Source organism: Dipodomys merriami, unplaced genomic scaffold (genome assembly GCF_024711535.1).
Source record: "Dipodomys merriami isolate MVZ:Mamm:240054 unplaced genomic scaffold, mDipMer1.0.p SCAF_15, whole genome shotgun sequence".
NCBI lineage: Eukaryota > Metazoa > Chordata > Mammalia > Rodentia > Heteromyidae > Dipodomys > Dipodomys merriami.
In genome coordinates, this window is record NW_027202826.1 from 5,983,520 (window position 1) to 6,003,848 (window position 20,329).

Genomic DNA, 20,329 nt, shown 5'->3' on the forward strand with positions numbered 1-20,329 from the left:
AAAATGGAGGTGTGGCTCAAGTGGTAGAATGACAGCCTTAAGCTGAAGTGTGAGGTCCTAAATTCAAGCCCCAATAACTAGTACATACACAAAGATATTTAGTCAGATTGGAAGGTTTAAACTGAATGTTTGAGGTACGGGTAAGGAAATTGTCTTTATTCAAATCCTATCCAAATACTAACTAAATGCCTTTTACCTCCTTTTGTTAATCAAAATTGGCAATGTTCAAGAAACCTTGTATTGAGGATTTTAATTATTTCTACTAAACGTTTTCAGACCCTTTATTATGAAATCTGTCGTCTTTATATATTTTTTTAAATTTCTTTGTGCTTTCTTTATATTTTTGAGTAAAATACTTAGGAAATAATTGTTCTATAATCAGAATCTGAAAAAATTAGTGGCTTAAGATATTTTTTGTTAATGTAGGACTTTGATTCCTGGTTTGATACCAACAACTGCCTTGGGGATCAGAAGCTAGTTGAGAGGCTTCATATGGTAAGTGTTTTGGAGCAGTATCCAATACATTCTAATAGGAAGAAAGTTGAGATTTAAATAAGTAGGTTATTTTCCAGTTAAGAAAAAAGCATGGGAGCCGGGCGCTGGTGGCTCACGCCTGTAATCATAGCTACTCAGGAGGCTGAGATCTGAAGATCGCAGTTCAAAGCCAGCCTGGGCAGGAGAGACCATGAGACTCTTATCTCCAATAAACCACCAGAAAACCGGAAGTAGCGCTGTAGCTCAAGTGGTAGAGCGCTCACCTTGAGCTGAAGAGCTGAGGGACAGCGCCCGGGCCCAGAGTTCAAGCCCCACGACTGACCAAAAAAAAAAAGAAAAAAGCATGGGGCTGGGAAGGTGGCTCAGTGGTAGAGCGCTTGCCTTGCATGCATGAGGCCCTGGGTTTGATTCCTCAGTACCACATAAGCAAAAAGAAAGAAGCCGGAAGTGGTGCTGTGGCTTAAGTGGTAGAGTGCTAGCCTTGAGCTGAAGAGCTGAGGGACAGTGCCCAGGCCCAGAGTTCGGGCTCCATGACCGGACCCCCGCCCCCCCCCCCCCCCAAAAAAAAAAGAAAAAAGCATGTTTACTGTAGCATCAGATCAGTTTGCATTTTGCCATCTAACTGATCGTATAATGGGGTAGTGAAGCGATTGTGTGGTGGTTTTAACTGTTGAAACCTGGGATGGATTTTAAGTTAATTGTCAGGAAAAGCACAGTGGGAGGGTGGAAGAGTCACTTAATGATTAATTAGTTTTTTGTTTGTTTGGTGTTTTGTGTTTTTTTTCCCTTCAGTCCTAGGGCTTGAACTCAAGCCTGGGCACTGTCCCTTAGCTTCATTTGCTCAAATTTGCACTCTACCACTTGAGCCACAGTGCCACTTCTGGCTTTTTCTGTTTATGTGGTGCTGAGGAATCGAACCCAGGGCCTCATGCTTGCAAGGCATGCACTCTACCGCTGAGCCACCTTCCCAGCTCCAAGACAGCTTTTTAAAGCTTAGTGTTATTTCGATTCCATAGATGAATCTAACATTGTGGAAAGGACTAATGATCATGTTGTTTGCAAATCTAATGACAGGATATGAAGCAACAAATAGCTGAATTAGTAACGGGGTCCATACTGTAGGTTTTACTTTGATAGATAGCTTTGTTTATTCCTTCCTTTAAAAATTGACACAAAATAGTTGTTAGAGAAATTTATCTTACTATGCTTGAGATACCCTTCTTCAGGAGTATGAAGCAGAACCTTACCAACTACCTTATATAAGGTTCTTTCATTACCTACAGCAGGGACTTTGGTGACTGTTGATATTTTGGTCTGGATAAGTCTTCAGGGGTGGGAAGAAAAAAGATTGTAATCACCTAGCCATTTCTGAAGCGTTATCACAAAGTCTGTGTGCAAGTAACTAATTCTAATTCTGAAAACATATTCAAAGTGTACCATTTCTACTATTTTGTGAGAGTAAGTTTAATTGTATTATTACTTTCTGGGTGTTAAGTAGCCAATCAGAAATTTGAAAAGGAGGAGTCTTAAATTCATTTAATATTTAAAGAGAAATTTCTTTTCCATGTATTTAACACAAGATTTTAAGATTTTTGAAATAATATCAACATTACACATAAGGTTATGTCTGTTACTTTCTATTTTCCTCAAGGTTTTGCGTCCATTTCTTCTTCGTCGAATTAAGGCTGATGTGGAAAAGAGTTTGCCTCCAAAGAAGGAAGTCAAAATCTACGTAGGTCTCAGCAAAATGCAAAGGGAATGGTATGTGTTCTGAGATGCTTGATATTACTATTTTCTTTTTTTTGGGGGGGGGGTCCAGTCGTGGGGCCTGAACTCTGGGCCTGGGCTCTGTCCCTCAGCTCTTCAGCTCAAGGCTAGCGCTCTACCACTTGAGCCACAGTGCCACTTCCGGCTTTTTTTTTCTTTTTGCTTATGTGGTGCTGAGGAATCGAGCCCAGGGCCTCATGCATGCAAGGCAAGCACCCTACCACTGAGCCACCTTCCCAGCCCCTGATATTACTGTTTTCTAATTTTCATTTGACCAATAATTGATTAGTACTGGTGTTTGAACTGAGGGTCTAGGGCCTACTACTAGACAGGCAGGTAGGCTCTCTGCCACTTGAACCACATGCTGATTTATATGGTATTTTCTAATTTGTGTTTTCATGGAATTCCTGTTGGCTGAATTGAGCTGAATATTAGAGTGACTTAGGAATTAGCCATCACATTCACAGAGTCTTGAATGGAATATATAGGATGGAAGTATGGTGAATTTATGGAGTCATGAATCTAAAAATTAAATTTAAGATGCAATTTATCAAGCTGTAAGAGAACTCAATTTGGGATTTTAACTTTATTTGTATTTATTTACTTATTTTTGGGCCAGTATTATACTAGTGCTTGAACTTAGAACTTCTTACTCTTGCTTGGCTTTTTCACTCAAGGCTGGTGATCTACCAGTTGAGCTTCAACTGGCCTCATGGTTGGTTAGCTGGAGAGAAATCTTACAGACCACCTGGTGTGTGACAGTCATAATTGCTTACCTGTAAGGTAAGCATCAGTAGGTAACATTTTCAATCACACCTGTGTCATGGAAAACTTTTTTTCCTCTTAGATCACTTGAAGCCAATCCCGGAATTACAGCATTTCATAATTTTTTCATTATAGCTATTTGTGGGCTCAGGTGGGGAGAGGGATTAAGTATATAAAGTGACAGAGAACGGTCAGGGAACATTTGTGCCCTCTTAAAAATACTTTTCTTATCAATAGGTATACTCGGATATTAATGAAGGACATAGACATACTAAACTCAGCAGGAAAGATGGATAAAATGAGGTTATTGAATATCCTAATGCAGTTGAGGAAGTGCTGTAATCACCCATACCTCTTCGATGGAGCTGAACCTGGTCCACCTTACACAACAGATATGCATCTGGTTACCAACAGTGGCAAAATGGTGGTACTAGACAAGTTGCTCCCCAAATTAAAAGAACAAGGTATGTATCTGTGGTATTGGTATCAAACTGAGAGGTAATGAAGACTAATAGTCCTAATGTTAACAAGGAAAGGAACACAGTACTTTGAAATGACTGCTCTTCCACTTTCTAATGTTGAAGTGTGAAACATTAACAATCTGTATTCCCAGCTACACTGGAGGCTGTGATTGGGAGGTTGATATCTGAAGGTCTATCAAGGCAGAATGGTACAGGTGTTAGAGTGCTAGATGAACAAGTGGAAGTCCCTGAGTTTAATCTCCAGGACTGACAAAAAAAACCCCAAAAGACCCCACAAAACCATATTAGATACATTTTGGCTAACCACCTCTATCCTAATTTTGGGCCTTAAGTCTTTTTTTTTTTTTTTTTTTTTGGTTGGTCCTGGGGCTTGAATTCTGGGCCTGGACATGACACTGTGCCTGAGCTCTTCAGCTCAGGCTAGCACTCTACCACTTGAGCCACAGTGCCACTTCCGGTTTTCTGGTGGTTTATTGGAGATAAGAGTCTCGTGGACTTTCCTGCTCGGTCTGGCTTTGAACTGCGATCCTCAGATCTCAGCCTCCTGAGTAGCTCGGATTACAGGTGTGAGCCACCTACACTGGCTTGGCCTTAAGTCTTTTAGAAGGTAATAAATAGTGACAACAGCCAAAGTCCCTAGATTTAGGGACAAGTTCTCATTTTATATAAGCTTTTTGAGAAATTTCATTTTTTTAATATCAATAATGCATATCATATGCTTTGTTGGATAATGGTGGTTTTTTGTTGTTGGTTAGGGTGTTTTCCAATTAAAATTTTAACTGAATGTCATTTACATGAGCTTAGAAACATTCTGGTTATGCTGACTTTTTTGTGTGAAAACATGCATAGCTATATTTAGATGACCTAACTGCAGAACTTAGTGTGAAGACAGCTTCAGCATTAACAATGAAAACTTGTTATGCTACACCTTTCCTTCTAGAGCATTCGAAATGTACCCTAAACATTGCAGTATTTCATAAATTGTTTATTATATGGCTCTTAAAACACTTTGGCTGCACGCTGGTGGCTCAACGCCTGTAATCCTAGCTACTCAGGAGGCTGAGATCTGAGGATCACGGTTCAAAGCCAGACGGAGCAGGAAAGTCCATGAGAGTCTTATCTCCAGAAAATGGGAAGTGGTACTATGGCTTAAGTGATAGAGTGTTTGCTTTCAGCTGAACAGCGCCCAGGCCCAGAGTTCAAGCCCCACAATCAACAACAACAACAAAAAGCTGGGTGCTGGTGGCTCAGGCCTGTAATCCTAGCTACTCAGGAGGCTGAGATCTGAGGATCGCTGTTCAAAGCCAGCCCTGGCAGGAAAGTCTGTGAAACTCTTACCTCCAATAAACCACACAGAAAACCAGAAGTGGCGCTGTAGCTCAAGTGATAGAGCACTAGCCTTGACCTGAGCTGAGGGACAGCGCTCAGGCCCAGAGATCAAGCCCCAAGACCGACAAAAAAAAAGAAAAGAAAAACACTTCTGCAAAATTGTAGTGATTCCATATTAAGAATAGAATACAATTGGGTTTCATATTTCTCCATTTGTGTTTCTATGTATTATTTGGGTAGGAAAGGTAATTGTCCGAGATGGTTTCCTTTGATAATGACTTGTCAGAAATATAAAGATTATTGGTGAATTTTTTTTCTCTTTCTGATGACAGGGACTGTAGTCCTCAGACTTGCTAGACAGGTGCTCTATCACTTACGCCACAACTACCTGATTTTTACAACTTTTTGTGAAAAGTATATTTTCTGTTGCTTTCTTTGAAAGCTCAATAATTAAAGAAATGGATTTTACGGGAAAGAGTGGCAGGAACTTGGTAGCAATGCCTAGATTTTATTGAAAGCTGCATTAAACTATAGGGAGAGTGGACACTCGACTCTCATGCATTCAGGTGTGTGAATGTGTGACTGGAGATTGAGAGAGGAGCATATGACGAGTAGCTATTTGATCCCTTCATCTTCAAACATTCTGAAGGCTTAAAAAATTATTAAGTGGGGCTGGGAAAGTGGCTCAGTGATAGAGTGCTTGCCTTGCATGCATGATGCCCTGGGTTTGATTCTTCAGCACCACATACACAGAAAAAGCTGGAAGTGGTGCTGTGACTCAAGTGGTAGAGCGCTCACCTTGAGCAAAAGAAACTCAGAGACAGTGCTCAGGACTTACGTGAAAGGCTTTTTCTTTTTTTTTTTTTAAATTTAATTTTATTGTAAGCGTGAGGTTCAGAGAAGTGTAGGGCTTTAAAATATAAAATACAAGCCGGGCGCCGGTGGCTCACGCCTGTAATCCTAACTACTCAGGAGGCTGAGATTTGAGGATCATGGTTCAAAGCCAGCCCGGGCAGGCTGAGACTCCTATCTCCAATAAACCACTAGAAAACCGGAAGTGGTGCTGTAGCTCAAGTGGTAGAGCGCTCACCTTGAGCAGAAGAGCTGAGGGACAGCGCCCAGGCCCAGAGTTCAAGCCCCATGACCGACCAAAATATATATATATATATATATATATATATATATATATATATATATATATATATATACATATATCTATATAAAATACATTTGTGGTCCTTCAAGTTGGATTGTGTCTCCAGAACCAGAATGTGCATTGGAGATGTAGGGAATGATATGCATGAAAGAGTTTTGGTCAGGTGATAGAAAATGTGTGAGATAACAAGCGAATGATTCTCTCAAGTTCCCATAGGAGAGATGGAGTCCTTTCTATCTGCTTGAGAGGGCTGGATGACCATTCCTTTTTTATTTATGCCATGATGGAAAAGTAGTGGGTAATGATTGATTTGTGTGACATTAATAATGCCATTTTTTTCTTTGCAAAGTAACCTAGAATTAAAGGATAACGTATTAGTCTTAGTTTGAATTTTTCTACTTTGGGAGCTTCTCATGATAGGCTTCTATATTAACAGGTTCGCGAGTATTAATCTTCAGTCAAATGACAAGAGTACTAGACATTTTGGAAGATTATTGCATGTGGAGAAATTATGAGTACTGTAGGTTGGATGGACAGACACCCCATGATGAAAGACAGGTGAGTAAAATGCTAGGGAAGAAAGACAAAACCAAGCCAAGTAAAATAATTCTCTATGCTGAGCACCGTGGTATGCCTCCGGAGTCCCAGCTACTTGGGAGGCTCAGGCAAGAGTTTGAGGCCATCCTGGGCAGCATGAGACCCCATCTCACAAAACAAAACAAAAATCACTTTGACACTTGTCTTGCTTTATATCCGTAGGATTCCATCATCGCGTACAATGAACCAAACAGTACCAAGTTTGTTTTCATGTTAAGCACGCGGGCTGGTGGCCTTGGCATCAATCTTGCTACTGCTGATGTGGTCATTTTATATGATTCAGATTGGAATCCCCAAGTGGATCTCCAGGCGATGGTAAGAAATAAAGAAATTTAATCTGTGCTTAGTAGATGTTATTTTGTTATTTTCAGGCAAAATAATTTTGCAGGGTTACATTTCCACTTATGAAGTTATAGTGGTGTACTTCTAACTTCTACTAAATTTATATTTCCAGACCTAATGGCTCAGTGAGGGTATGTTGAACACCTTTTTTTTTTTTTTTTTTGCCAGTTCTTTGAACTCAGGGCCTGGGCACTGTCCCTGCGATTCTTTGGCTAGCTCTCTACCATTTGAGCCACAGCACCACTTCCAGCTTTTTCTGTTTATGTGGTACTGGGGAATCAAACCCAGAGCTTCATGCATGCTAAGGAAGAATTCTATTACTAAGCCACATTCCCAGCCCTTGAACACCATTTTCTTCTCTGAATCAAGTTATGTCCATTTTATGGCTCTCAAAACCCAGAGCCTTCCACAGCCTCTACATCCTGAGAAAAATAAGGCTTGCCAAGGAAATTTTTAATGGATTAGATCTCAAAGCATTCTCAGATTGATTGGCCAGAACAGAAGTGTAGTTGATTGGAAGGACACTGCTAAAATGAGTGTATAGTTCTGTGCTAGGAGAAAAGGGAAATGGTTTGATCTCTACCATTTGGGAAGCGTAAAATTCATGGCCTTTGGGGAACATCTGATTAGATCAGGAAGGTAATTCTTACATTGAGAGATTTTATGACCCATAAACTAACGTGAAGAGGCACAAATTCTTTCACTAACATGAAGAATGATACTAGTGTCCATAAATGCAATTTTATTGAAACTTCACATTAGTTACTTTCACGTTAAACTCTTTGTAAGGGCAGCTAGCAAAATTGACATTATTAGAACAGTGTTTGATAGGAATGTGGTTTTGTGCTTTTACCCAGAAGGCAAATACAAATGGCATCCAAAATATCTTGATTCCTTACATTTAGTTGATTGTGTGATATTTAAAGATTAGCATTTTTAATTGCAGTTTTGATTATCCTGTATTATTTGTACAAGGGGCTTCACTGTGACTTACCACATGTCACATCGCAGCCCATCACCCTCACCCCTCACTCTCCTGCGTCCTGCTTTCCCCCTCAACTGCTTCTGAATGTTTCATTGTTGAATTTTCACACATGTAAGCAAATGACTAGGATTGATTGGTGTAGTTTATGGAACTTATTTTTATGTCACTTCTTTCCCTAATAAATGAAAATTAAGACTTGATTTAGATAGAAACATACTTTGAATTTAAACCTAAGAGATTCTAGACTATCATTTATCATCAAACTTAGAATTTTGCTTGTATTATCTGGATAGTTTTATCATTTATGTGATGGTTTCTGAAAGATTCTATTCTGACGTGTTTTATGCTTAGAGAAGTTTTCCCTGTAAGAAAACCAATTACTTTGACCTTTTTTTTTTTGGTCTGTCATAAGCCTTGAACTTGAGGTCTGGACACTGTCCCTTAGCTCTTCAGCTCAAGGCTAGCATTATACCATTTGAGCCACAGTGTCACTTCTGGTTTTCTGGTGGTTCATTGGTGATAAGAGTTCAGGCCCCACGACTGGACCCAAAAAAAAAAGAGTCTCATGGACTTTGCTGCCTGGGCTGGCAGGAACTGTGATCCTACGATCTCAGCCTCCTGAGTAGCTAGGATTAGAGGTGTGAGCCACTGATGCCCGGCCTTGACCAAGAATTTTAAGGAATATCAATACAAATCTTTTTATTATAGGTTGCTCTGACATATTTGAAAAACTTGAAGAATATTTAAATTTTGTCAGTGTATACATTTGTCTATTATTTGACTTTTTCACTGTATTCAAAATAACATGGTAAATCACTTAGGACCGAGCTCACAGAATTGGACAGACGAAGACAGTCAGAGTGTTCCGCTTTATAACAGATAACACAGTGGAAGAAAGAATAGTGGAACGTGCCGAGATGAAACTCAGACTGGACTCAATAGTTATTCAGCAAGGTAATGTTTTGAACTTTATTATTGTTGTTATTCTTTTGTTTTGTTTTTTTGGTGGGGACACTCGGCGTGTGCGCGTGCGTGCATGCGTGCGTGCGTGCGTGCGTGCGTGTGCGCGTGCGTGCGTGCATGTACTGAGCTAGAATGCTGCTTGTCCCACTCCTACCTTTTTCCCTCAAGGCTCTTGGCTCTATCACGTGAGCCACATCTCTTGTGGCTTTTTGCTGGTTAATTCAAGGTAAAAGTCTTCAAACGAAAATCCTCTCAGCTTTTCCTGAGTAGCCAGGAATACAGGCATGAGCTACCCCAGCTCCTGGCAGTGTTTGTTCTGATTGAAATAATAGAATTTTATAAGTTTTTATTGCAGTTTAACTTTCACTTTTTTTAAAGAAAAAACTGCCTTGAGAAGATTAGGAGTGGCATCTTCTGCTCACCAGAAATGAGTTACTGTGTTTGTAATGCTTCATATATGTTGAAATTTTCCCCCCAATCTGATTTTTAAATATCTCAGATATTATATTTACCTTTCACAAAACATTTTATCAATAAATAATGCCTAAGATGAAAATTTGGCATTAACAAGTTAATAAATAAGAAAATGATCTGAAGTGAATTAACATCTAACATTGAAGATTCCATGCTTCCAGTAAAATGATATTGTTAACACCATCTTTTTCAGGGAGGCTTGTAGATCAGAATCTGAACAAAATTGGGAAAGATGAAATGCTTCAAATGATACGACATGGAGCCACTCATGTATTCGCCTCAAAGGAGAGTGAAATCACTGACGAGGACATCGATGGCATTCTGGAAAGAGGTGCAAAGAAGGTGAGCTGCAGGCTGAACACACACTGCTTTTAAGCGGACGTGCTTCCTACTCGACCCGTGGCGTGGGTTATCTGCCTATAGTCCTCCTATAAAGAAAGCTTTTGTATGTACTGTAAAATCTTAGGTTGTCTTGATTACAGATCTCATGCTCTTCATTTGGTCTTCAATTCAGACTGCAGAAATGAATGAAAAGCTCTCCAAGATGGGTGAAAGCTCCCTTAGGAACTTCACAATGGACACTGAGTCAAGTGTTTATAACTTTGAAGGGGAAGACTACAGAGAAAAACAAAAGGTATTGCAGAATGAGGATTTAATTACCTGCGCTATATATTGCTGAAAGCTTGGAATTTTGTTTTTCAATGCTTTGTAATTTTGTCTTAAGTAACAGTTCTGTTTGTTCATATCTAATTTTTTAACACTTTCTGTGTGGTAAGCTCTGATAGTGTATGCATGTGTATGTGTGTGTAAGTGTGCCCGTGCATGTGCGCTATGTGTGCATCTGTGTACACACATGTGCATCTGTCCTGGGGGTTAAACTCAGGGCTTGGTCACTGTCCCTGAGCTTCTTCAAGGTTAGCACTCTACCATTTGAGCCATAATACTACTTCTAGCCTTGTCTGAGTAGTTAATTGGAGTCTCATGGATTCTCCTGCCCAAACTGGCTTCGGACCCTGATCCTCAGATCTTAAGTCCAGAGTAGCTAGGATTATAGGTGTGAGCCACCAGCTTCTGGCTTGAATTTTTTTTTTTTTGTTAGTCGTGGGGCTTGAACTCTGGGCCTGGGTGCTGTCCCTCAGCTCTTCAGCTCAAGGCTAGTGCTCTACCACTTGAGCTACAGCACCACTTCTGGTTTTCTGGTGGCTTATTGGAGATAAGAGTTTCACGGACTTTCCTGCCCAGCCTGGCTTTGAACTGCAGTCCTCAGATCTCAGCCTCCTGAGTAGCTAGGATTACAGGCGTGAGCCACCAGCGTCCGGCTTTGAATTTTTTATTCTTAAGTTCATGCAGTTAAGTTGATTGTACTGTAACATACCTTCTTGTGTACAGTGAGTATAATTTGAGATACTTGAAAATGAAAATCAAGAAAAATGTCACAAATTGGATTTTATTTAACAGAATTGGTAGGGATTAAGACAATTTTTTTCTAATTTCGCTAATACTACATGCCAATGTGGAGAGAAATTAGGACATGTCAAAAAAAAGAAAAATGTAATTCTCTGTAGAGTTTTTCTGGTTAACATTGATAAGTATGTCCTCAGATTTTTTTTTTTCTGGATTAAACATACCTGCATCTTGTAGTATTTTCACCCTTGTCCAGCAGAATTATTCACTGGCACAAAAGATAGTCCCGACTTTTGTACTGCCTTTGCCTGCCGTCAGGGTTTCATCAGTACCTTACTTAGGCCCATCATGTGCCCTAACATTTGTTACCGTATATAATGAACAGTGGCCATTCCACTTGTTTCCCACTGCTAGATTGCATTCACAGAGTGGATTGAACCTCCTAAGCGAGAGAGGAAGGCTAACTACGCTGTCGATGCCTATTTCAGGGAAGCGCTTCGAGTCAGTGAACCGAAAGCACCCAAGGTGAGCTGATGCTTGTTCGTACATTGTTACAACAAAGGAAGATTGAGACTTACATTCTGTGTGTTTTTGTACAGATTCCCCTTCCATTATTATTTAAATACTGAAAAGTTCTTTGGGGTGATCCTTTTGCTCTTTTGGTTCAGCGTTACTGAGCTATGCTTTCACTTCCTTAAAAATTGGCTGTCATGGTTTACGAAATGACAAACGCAAGTAGGTCGAGGGTTTTTTTGTTGCTTATATTTTAATGGACAATACTGTGTTTTATTTTTTCTTAGGCTCCTAGACCTCCAAAACAACCCAATGTTCAGGATTTCCAGTTCTTTCCCCCCCGTTTATTTGAATTATTGGAAAAAGAAATTCTGTATTACAGAAAAACTATTGGGTACAAGGTAAGTGAAATTCTACACTTTATGTTTTTTAATGAAAACCAATTTCATATATTAAACATATAAAACTAGGGTAGAGCCAATACCCTTTCTCCTGAGGAGAAATCTGTTAATCTGTTACATGTCCTTTAAGTGTGCTGATTGATGGCATCTCTCTTAGGTACCTCGAAGTCCTGACCTACCTAATGCAGCCCAGGCCCAGAAGGAAGAACAGCTCAAAATCGATGAGGCAGAACCACTTAACGATGAAGAATTAGAAGAAAAAGAGAAGCTTTTGACACAGGTATAGGCTGCAATCAACACAGTTGCAAACAGTTATTTTGTAAATTGCTGTTTAAGGTTGTATTTGTACATACAAGTTTCTACTTTCAAAGAACAGTTACTGAAGGTTCTGTAGCTCAATCATAGAGCATTTGCCTACCATGCAAGAAGCACTGTGAGAGTCGGGTGATGGTGGCTCACACCTGTAATCGTAGCTACTCAGGAGGCTGAGAACTGAGGATTGCATGTTCAAAGCCAGCCTGGGCAGGAAAGCTGTGGCTTATAGTGATAGAGCACCATCCTGGAGCAAAAAGAGCTCAGGGACAGTGCCTAACAAGCCCCACAACTGACAAACAAACAAAAATACCCTGTTGAGGGAAAATACAGACTGATTGAAGATGGTAAACCATGGTTGAATTGTTTGGTTTGTTAACTTGTCACCATGGTTGAGAAGATTCTAGATTAGTCATTGGTGGAGGGTTTATTTTTCAAGACCTTCTTTTCAGTGTTCACATCTTTCCCGGAATGTTTCCCATTGCAGCAAAGTTACTTTCAATTACAGATATCTTCATGGTGCTGGTTGTCAGCCTTCAGGGTTCATTCGGAGCCTTTCAGAATCCATCTTGTGATCCCCCGTTGGAGCTTCCTGCTCTCTCATTTCTCTCTGTGGGCATCTCTGCTCTGAAGAGATGCTTATGTTGACCCTTCCTTAAAAACTCCCAGTCGTACTTCAAAGCTCAGAAAAAAATGCCATCTGCACCTTACTCCCTCACATTGAATGTTATTTCTTTTAGTAAACACAAAGTGTTGGTAAAAGTGTGTATCTGTACAAGTAAGTTAACCACTGTAAAAAGAACTTAATTGAAGTAGGAGCAGTTGAAACTTTATCTGTAATTTTCAAATGCATAGGTAAAGTGTAATGGCTTTGTTTCCAAGTGTAACATGCGGAAGTGGCGCTGTAGCTCAAGTGGTAGAGCGCTCGCCATAAGCTGAAGATCTGAGGGACAGTGCCCAGGCCCAGAGTTCAAGCCCCACAGCCGACCAAAAAAAAAACCAAAAAACTTAAGTCTATCCCAAGTGTAACATGCTGTGATTGTTTTATTCATTGCTCTGTAGGGATTTACTAATTGGAATAAGAGAGATTTTAACCAGTTTATCAAAGCCAATGAGAAGTGGGGCCGTGATGATATTGAAAACATAGCCAGAGAAGTGGAAGGGAAAACTCCGGAAGAAGTCATTGAATACTCAGGTAATACTTCTATTAATTGAATGAACAAGTGTGTTATTAGGCCTTTGGAGGTTATCAGTTGTAGAAGCTTCTGCTCTTCTTTATCTCAGCTGATTATGGTATAGCCTGGTATGTTCATTAAGATAGGACCTAATTGTTTTATTTAAAAATACTGTGTGTGTGGGCGCGTGCACACGTGCATGTGCATCCACGTTCATGTATGTGCAGCATGCTGGCACAGGCAAACTCGGGGTCTTGAACTCTTGCTTGGCCTTTTTGCTCAAGGCTCATGCTCTGCCAATTGAGTCACACCTCTGTTTCTAGGTTTTTGCTGGTTAATTGGAGATAAGAGTCTCACAAACTTTTCTGCCTGGGCTGGCTTTGAACCGTGGTCCTCAGATCTCAGCCTCCGGAGTAGCTAGGATGACAGGCGTGAGCCACCAGTGCTCAGTTTTCAGTTGGCTTTTTTCTTGTGGCTGGTGGTTCTGAGCCATATCTCCAGTGTACCTTTACTGCTGATTAGTTGAAGATAGTTTCACAGATTTTTTGGTAAGAGTTTCAAACTTTTTTGAGTCACAATCACAGTATCTAAGATTAAAGGTGTGAACCACAGGCACCTGGCTAGATTTGTTGTTGTTGTTGTTGTTGTTGTTTAGGTCAACTAACTATAGCCACAAGACCCAGAATAGGTCACTGCACAGTGGCACTTCAATTTTTGTTTCATACTGAATATGCTGTGGTAAGAATGTACAGAATCTTAGAGTAGCAATATTTAAGAAGTGGAAGTAAACTTTTAACACCCAGAATTGTTTTCTCACATTTAAGAAAACTGAAACAAAATGTAGAATAAGTGAAAATGTTTCTTAGTCCTTTGCAAATCAATTACACATGTATATCTGTATTGGCAAGCTTTTGTTTTAATGTTCTCCTTCATTCCCTCCATCTGTCCAACGTTTCCTCCATAGCTGTGTTCTGGGAAAGATGCAATGAGCTCCAGGACATAGAGAAGATTATGGCTCAGATAGAGAGGGGAGAGGCAAGAATCCAAAGAAGAATAAGTATCAAAAAAGCACTTGATACAAAGGTACAGTTGGTACTATATTAATAAGTATGATGGTTGCTGTCCTAACTCCTATCTGTGAGTTGCAGTAACTTTTTTAGGGTAGGAGGGGTGTTGGTACTGGGACTTTAATAACTCAGCCTGATTTTGTTCTGTACCTTTTCGCTCAAGACTGGCACTTTGCCACTTGTGTCTTTTTCTGTGGTATTTTAGAGTTGAGTTTCTCATATTTGTCTGCCTAGACTGAGTTTGAACCACGATCTTCATATCTTGCTCAGCCTACTGAGCAAGCTAGGATTATACATGCAAGTCACAAATGTGTGGCGTAAAGTAACTTTTTGGCCAATCATGGGGCTTGAACTCAGGGCCTGGATTTTGTCCCTGAGCCTCTCTCTGCTCAAGGCTGGCACTCTACCACTTGAGATTTTGATCCACAGCGCTGCTTCTGGCACTGAGGAATAGAACCCAGGGCTTCATGCATGCTAGGCAAGCACTCTACCACTAAGCTACATTCCCATCCTCTTAAAGTAACTTTAAAAAAAATGAGAATTTAAAATTTTTTCAGAGAAAAATGATTAACTGTTAAAGAGCCTGTGAATTGACTGATACTGGGTCACAGACACTCAGCTTAGTCCTTCCTAAGTAGCATCAGGAAGGTGGTCTGAGTTTATATTTCTCTAGAAAATGATAAACACCATCAAAGTTTTATAGGAGAAGTACAATTGAGATTCTCGGACAGAATATTCTGATGGTATTTATAGTTACTAACAAGTCTGACTTCCGTAGATTGGCCGGTACAAAGCACCTTTTCATCAGCTGAGAATATCGTATGGCACTAACAAAGGGAAAAACTACACTGAAGAGGAGGATCGATTTCTCATCTGCATGCTTCACAAACTCGGATTTGACAAGGAAAATGTTTATGATGAATTGCGACAGTGTATTCGAAACTCCCCTCAGTTTAGATTTGATTGGTTTCTTAAGTCCAGAACTGCAATGGTGAGTTTTCAATTGTGTTTTTGTGTAATAGAGCAGAATTCAGAATATAATTTTATTTTTTTGTTTTTTATGGGCCTGAACTCTGGGCCTGGGCCTGGGCGCTGTCCCTCAGCTCTTCAGCTCAAGGCTGGCACTCTACCACTTGAGCCACAGCATCACTTCTGGCTTTTTTCTGCTTATGTAGTGCTCAGGAATTGACCCAGGACCTTATGCATGCAAGGCAAGCAGTCTACCCCTGAGCCATCTTCCCAGCCCTTCAGAATATATATATATATATATATATATATATATGTATATATATATGTATATATGTATATATATATATCCTATACTTTTTAACTTTGAGGTGATATCAGAAATTGTAAACTTTTTTAGAAAAGTAATTCATATCCACAGCTTGCAAATCTAACACATAACTTAAAAAGCTTATTTGTTAGTCCCATCCATTAATGCCACGTACTTGTAGCATTGCTAGTTTTTGACATTTTATTAGTTTGTGAGTGTGTTTCTAAGTGGCCAATATGGAGAAGCACTTGGCCTGGTGGAGATCTAACTCTGGGTTTTGTTTATCCCATTTGTGTCTAAAAAAGAGATGGCTCTTTTCCTTCAGTAGTTGAGCGGTTTTGAACTTCTTAAACTCCTTGATTGTGCAAGATGATGAAAATGTAGAGATTTTCTAGTGCTAGGTTTGGACATACTGGGATGAGCAAGTCTTCCAATATTTCTATAGTTCTCAGTGCCTTTTAAGTATATTGTCACACAACACAGCAATGGACGGAGTAAAGTGTTTTTGTGTTTGATGACTGATATCATTGTTTTTTGATATCCTTTTTAGAGAAAGTCATTAACATACAGGGCTCTGAAAGTGAAAACTATACTTTAGCCTATCAGTAGCCCAGTGGCAATATATGCCTGCCTACTAAGGGAAACTAATTAGATATTATTACCTTCTATGTTATTATTTCAGATATTTAATGAGTTGTGTATGGTATTTTCTTTTTTTTTTTTTTTTTTTAATTTTTTGCCTGTCCTGGGGCTTGAACTCAGATCCTAGGTGCTGTCCCTGAGCCTCTTTGTACTCAAGGCTATTGCTCCTGCCCTTGAACCACAGCGTCTCTTCTGACTTTTTCTGAGTAGTTTATTGGAGATGAGAGTCTCACAGACTTCCTGCCCAGGCTGGCTTTGAACCACAATCCTCAGATCTCAGCCTCTTGAGTAGCTAGGGTTACAGGTGTGAACCACTGGCACCGGCTACATTTTTAACTGAGAATGTCATTTACATGAGCTTAGAGCAGTTCTAGTTATGCTGAATTTTTTGTGGGAAAATGTGTATAGTTATATTTAGATTACCTAGCTGTAGAACTTGGTGTGAAGACAGCTTCAGCAATAACAAACAATGAAAACTTGTTTATGATATACCTTTCCTTCTAGTAAAGCATAGTCTTGTTTAGACATTGAAATCCTGACCACAGGCAAATGGCAGGTACAAGTTTACTGTGGGTATTTGTAATGCAGGAACTGCAGAGGAGGTGTAATACCCTAATTACCTTGATTGAAAGAGAAAACATGGAACTAGAAGAGAAAGAGAAGGCAGAGAAAAAGAAACGTGGACCAAAGCCTACAGTAAGTATTCATGAATATGTGAAGATTTTAAGATTATATAAGCTATATATTTGTTTCTTAAGTAGTTAAACTTATGGCTTTCATGTGTATTATTAGCCTCTTTGTTTTGCAAAAAAAAAAAAGTATAAATTAAAACTTGATTACACTGTATAGGGAAAATCTTATAAGGGGTTTCTAAAAGTTTGGGAAAGTATGTCCTAAGAATGTCAGGATGTGCATTTCTCTTTGGGAATACATGCAATCATTTTAGGGTATTTATTTCGTAATATGACAGAAATAGTTTTATAACCTCTAAGATTGACTTCTAAAGTGTGATTTACTGCTCAGCTCTGTCTTAGCAATGTGAAGACAAGCATTTTAAGGGGAAAAAAGTTGTCTTGTAACTTAGTAAAATTTGGAGATTGGATAGTTAATTTTGAAAGATTTATTATGTCTTGGAGAGGAAAATGTACTTAGCAGTCACTATAAAGGGCAGTCATGTGTCTGAATATTTCATGGTTACTATGTCTTGTCATGAGAAGTAATCTTTGTGTTTGTTTATAGACACAGAAACGTAAGATGGATGGAGCACCTGATGGTCGAGGGAGGAAGAAGAAGCTGAAACTATGAACGCGTATTTGTTTCATCATCACTAACTTTAAACTAGTAGTTCTTTAATTTACGGGTCTTCATAAGATGTACTGTACAATGCTGAATTGTTATGTCATTCAAAGACATCAGGTTCATCTGTTTACTGAGCTAGAAACGTAGTATGTAGTTTCACTTTTTTAAATGCAACAGCTGTGCTGAAAATTTTTTTATCATTAACTTGAAGTAATAAAATAGGCTTCATTTATTAATAAATGTTTCATTTGATTTATTTTTCTATTACAGTTCCATTTGTGAAGTTTGTGGCTTTTTGTTATCAGCTATGATTTCTACACTTGTGTGGCTTAAAAACAAGCAAACAAGTAATGACATTGCAGATAGCGCTTGTCCCTTTGCTCCTCCTCACTTAGTGGTGGACTTGCTTTAACTCCCTTTGCCTTTGCAGAAATGTTGGTATTTTCTTTGTAATGTTGTTGAGTCTCATCAAAAGATCATGTAAACTCCATTCTCCTTGCTTCTTGTAGAACAGGGGGAAAGACAAGCAAATGATCATTTCTGTGCATATATCTGTTGCGCTTTCTTTCTTTTCTGTAGTTGGCTCTGGAGTAAAGACGCCCTCCTCCGTTGGACGGGTGGCCTTTTAGTTGTATAGCCAAAGACATTTAGTATTACACCATTTTGTAAAAGGAATATTTTTTTTTAAGTATTTGGTAAATATTTTGACAAATGACCTTCCCACACAGCCACAACTTAGAAAGATAATGTCAGAACTAAGGTGATTTTTTTTTTATTTTGAAAGAATCAGCCAAACTAAGGTATGACCTTACCATACTGTTAAAATTGGTAACAGAATGTATCCCCTCCCAGTTGATAGTATTTTTGAGTTTTTAGGGTAAATGCAAATTTTATTTTATTATATTTTAACATAATTTCTAAGTGTTAGGATTGAGTATAGTTCTAGTTTTTATTTCTATGGAACAGACTTGATGAACTGGAGACCCTGAAGCAGGAATACCCAAATTGTAGTGTCAGGATTTTAGCTGTACCAGAGGCCTTTATGTGCTACACATAATTTGTATAAAGTTTTATATGTGCAAATTGGGTACATAAACAGTTCTCCATTTTTCTAAGGGAATGCAATAAATGTAGCATCGTGAATAAATATAACTTTTATAATCCTTAACGTGGTCTATTCTTTCCATTTCTTTAATTTTTTTCATTTAATTTTTTACTTTCTTCCTTAGGAAATGGTCTCCTCTTCTCGATTTTTTGTTGTTTTTAATTATCCCTCACAAGTCATTAAAAGTTTTGATTTTCTACAGTATGACTAATACTCTGCATAATCTTCCAGAGATGTGGGCATTGGCGCCCTTAACCACGCTCTTTTTGGCAAGTTAATTCCAAAGTAATTTGAACTCACTCCATGCTCCCCTACGCTGACTTGTGTATAAGGTTTGGGGTTTTAATAGGAGTGTGAACTCACTGTTGCTGAAAATGATTGAAAATGTAAAGCTGTAGAAAACCTAATGGATGTCTGGGTGCCGGTGGCTCACGCCTATAATCCTAGCTATTCAGGAAGCTGAGATCTGCCTGTAATCCTAGCTACTTAGGAAGTTGAGATCTGAGGATCGCGGTTCAAAAGTTCGTGAGACTCTTATCCCCAATAAACCACTAGAAAACCAGAAGTGGCGCTGTGGTTCAAGCGGTAGAGCGCTGGCCTTGAGCTAAAGAGCACAAGGACAGCGTGCCCAAGCCCAGAGTTCAAGCCCCACGACAACCCCCTTCCCCCCCCAAAAAAAAAGAAAAGAAAAAAAACCTTATGGATGGGGCTGGGAAGGTGGCTCAGTGGTAGAGCGCTTGCCTTACATGCATGAGGCCCTGGGTTTGATTCCTCAGCGCCACATAAGCAGAAAAAGCTGGAAGTGGTGCTGTGGTTCAAGTGGTAGAGCGCTAGCCTTGAGCTGAAGAGCTGAGGAACAGCGCCCAGGCCCAGAGTTCAGGCTCCACAACTGACAAAAAAAAAAAAAAAGAAAGAAAAAAACATAATGGACAGCAGGGCCCCAGTGGCTCACGACTGTAATTGTAGCTACTTAAGGGGCTGAGATCTGAGGATCGTGGTTCAAAGCCAGCCTGTGCAGGAAAGTCTGTGAGATTCTTACCTCCAGTGAACCACCAGAAAACCAGAAGTGGTGCTGTGGCTCAAGTGGTAGAGTGCTTGCCTTGAGCTGAAGAGCTCAGGAACAGCACCCAGGCCCAGAGTTCAAGTCCCACAACCTACAAAAAATATCCTTATGAAGCTCCCAAAAGTGATGAAGAAACTGAGAGGAAAAGATACAGAGGGGAAACAGTTTATTGTCAGGTCTTAAGCTTGAAGGTTCAAATTAACAACAAATGTAAAAAACTCCAATGAAAAAAAATCATCTAAGGTAATAACCAAATTGAGCATTGTGGTTTAGCTAGTTTAGCTAGAGGTAACTTTTCTAGGGATCAATATTTTTAATTTGTAAGGTCAATTTTAAAACGTGTACACTTTGCCAAGTAGAGTGGTACATGACTATAATTTCAGCTCTTAGGATCTTGAGGCAGAATGATGAAGAGTTCAAGGACAGGGCTACATATGCATAGCAAGATGCTATCTACCCCCCACCCACCCCAAATACAACAAACACATTAGGGCTTTGTTGGTTTACTCCTGTAATCATAGCTACTCAGGAGGCTGAAATCTGAGGATTGCAGTTCAAAGCCAGCATGGGCAGGAAAGTCTGTAAGACTTCAGTGAACCACTAGAACCCAGAAGTGGTGCTGTAACTCAAGTGGTAGAGTGCTAGCCTTGAGCTGAAGAGCTCGGGGACAGCGCCCAGACACAGAGTTCAAGCCCCATGACTAACCAAACAAAAACA

The 20,329-nt window shown here is 39.6% G+C and overlaps 1 protein-coding gene across 2 annotated transcripts in view; it reads left to right on the plus strand.

Annotated features, from left to right (window-relative positions):
* Nucleotides 1-18,612, plus strand: part of Smarca5 (SNF2 related chromatin remodeling ATPase 5) — a 32,133-nt gene extending 13,521 nt beyond the window's left edge. For both annotated transcript variants that reach the window (XM_070022133.1, XM_070022135.1), the window contains exons 9-24: nt 427-495; nt 2,147-2,256; nt 3,265-3,491; nt 6,431-6,552; nt 6,754-6,906; nt 8,740-8,872; nt 9,549-9,697; nt 9,870-9,989; nt 11,174-11,284; nt 11,560-11,673; nt 11,831-11,953; nt 13,048-13,180; nt 14,125-14,243; nt 15,006-15,218; nt 16,734-16,841; nt 17,385-18,612. In XM_070022133.1, coding sequence (XP_069878234.1) covers nt 427-495; nt 2,147-2,256; nt 3,265-3,491; nt 6,431-6,552; nt 6,754-6,906; nt 8,740-8,872; nt 9,549-9,697; nt 9,870-9,989; nt 11,174-11,284; nt 11,560-11,673; nt 11,831-11,953; nt 13,048-13,180; nt 14,125-14,243; nt 15,006-15,218; nt 16,734-16,841; nt 17,385-17,450 — 2,070 coding nt within the window. In that variant the 3' untranslated portion in view covers nt 17,451-18,612. The remainder of the gene's footprint in view (nt 1-426; nt 496-2,146; nt 2,257-3,264; nt 3,492-6,430; nt 6,553-6,753; nt 6,907-8,739; nt 8,873-9,548; nt 9,698-9,869; nt 9,990-11,173; nt 11,285-11,559; nt 11,674-11,830; nt 11,954-13,047; nt 13,181-14,124; nt 14,244-15,005; nt 15,219-16,733; nt 16,842-17,384) is intronic.
* The last annotated feature ends 1,717 nt before the right edge of the window (nt 18,613-20,329 follow it).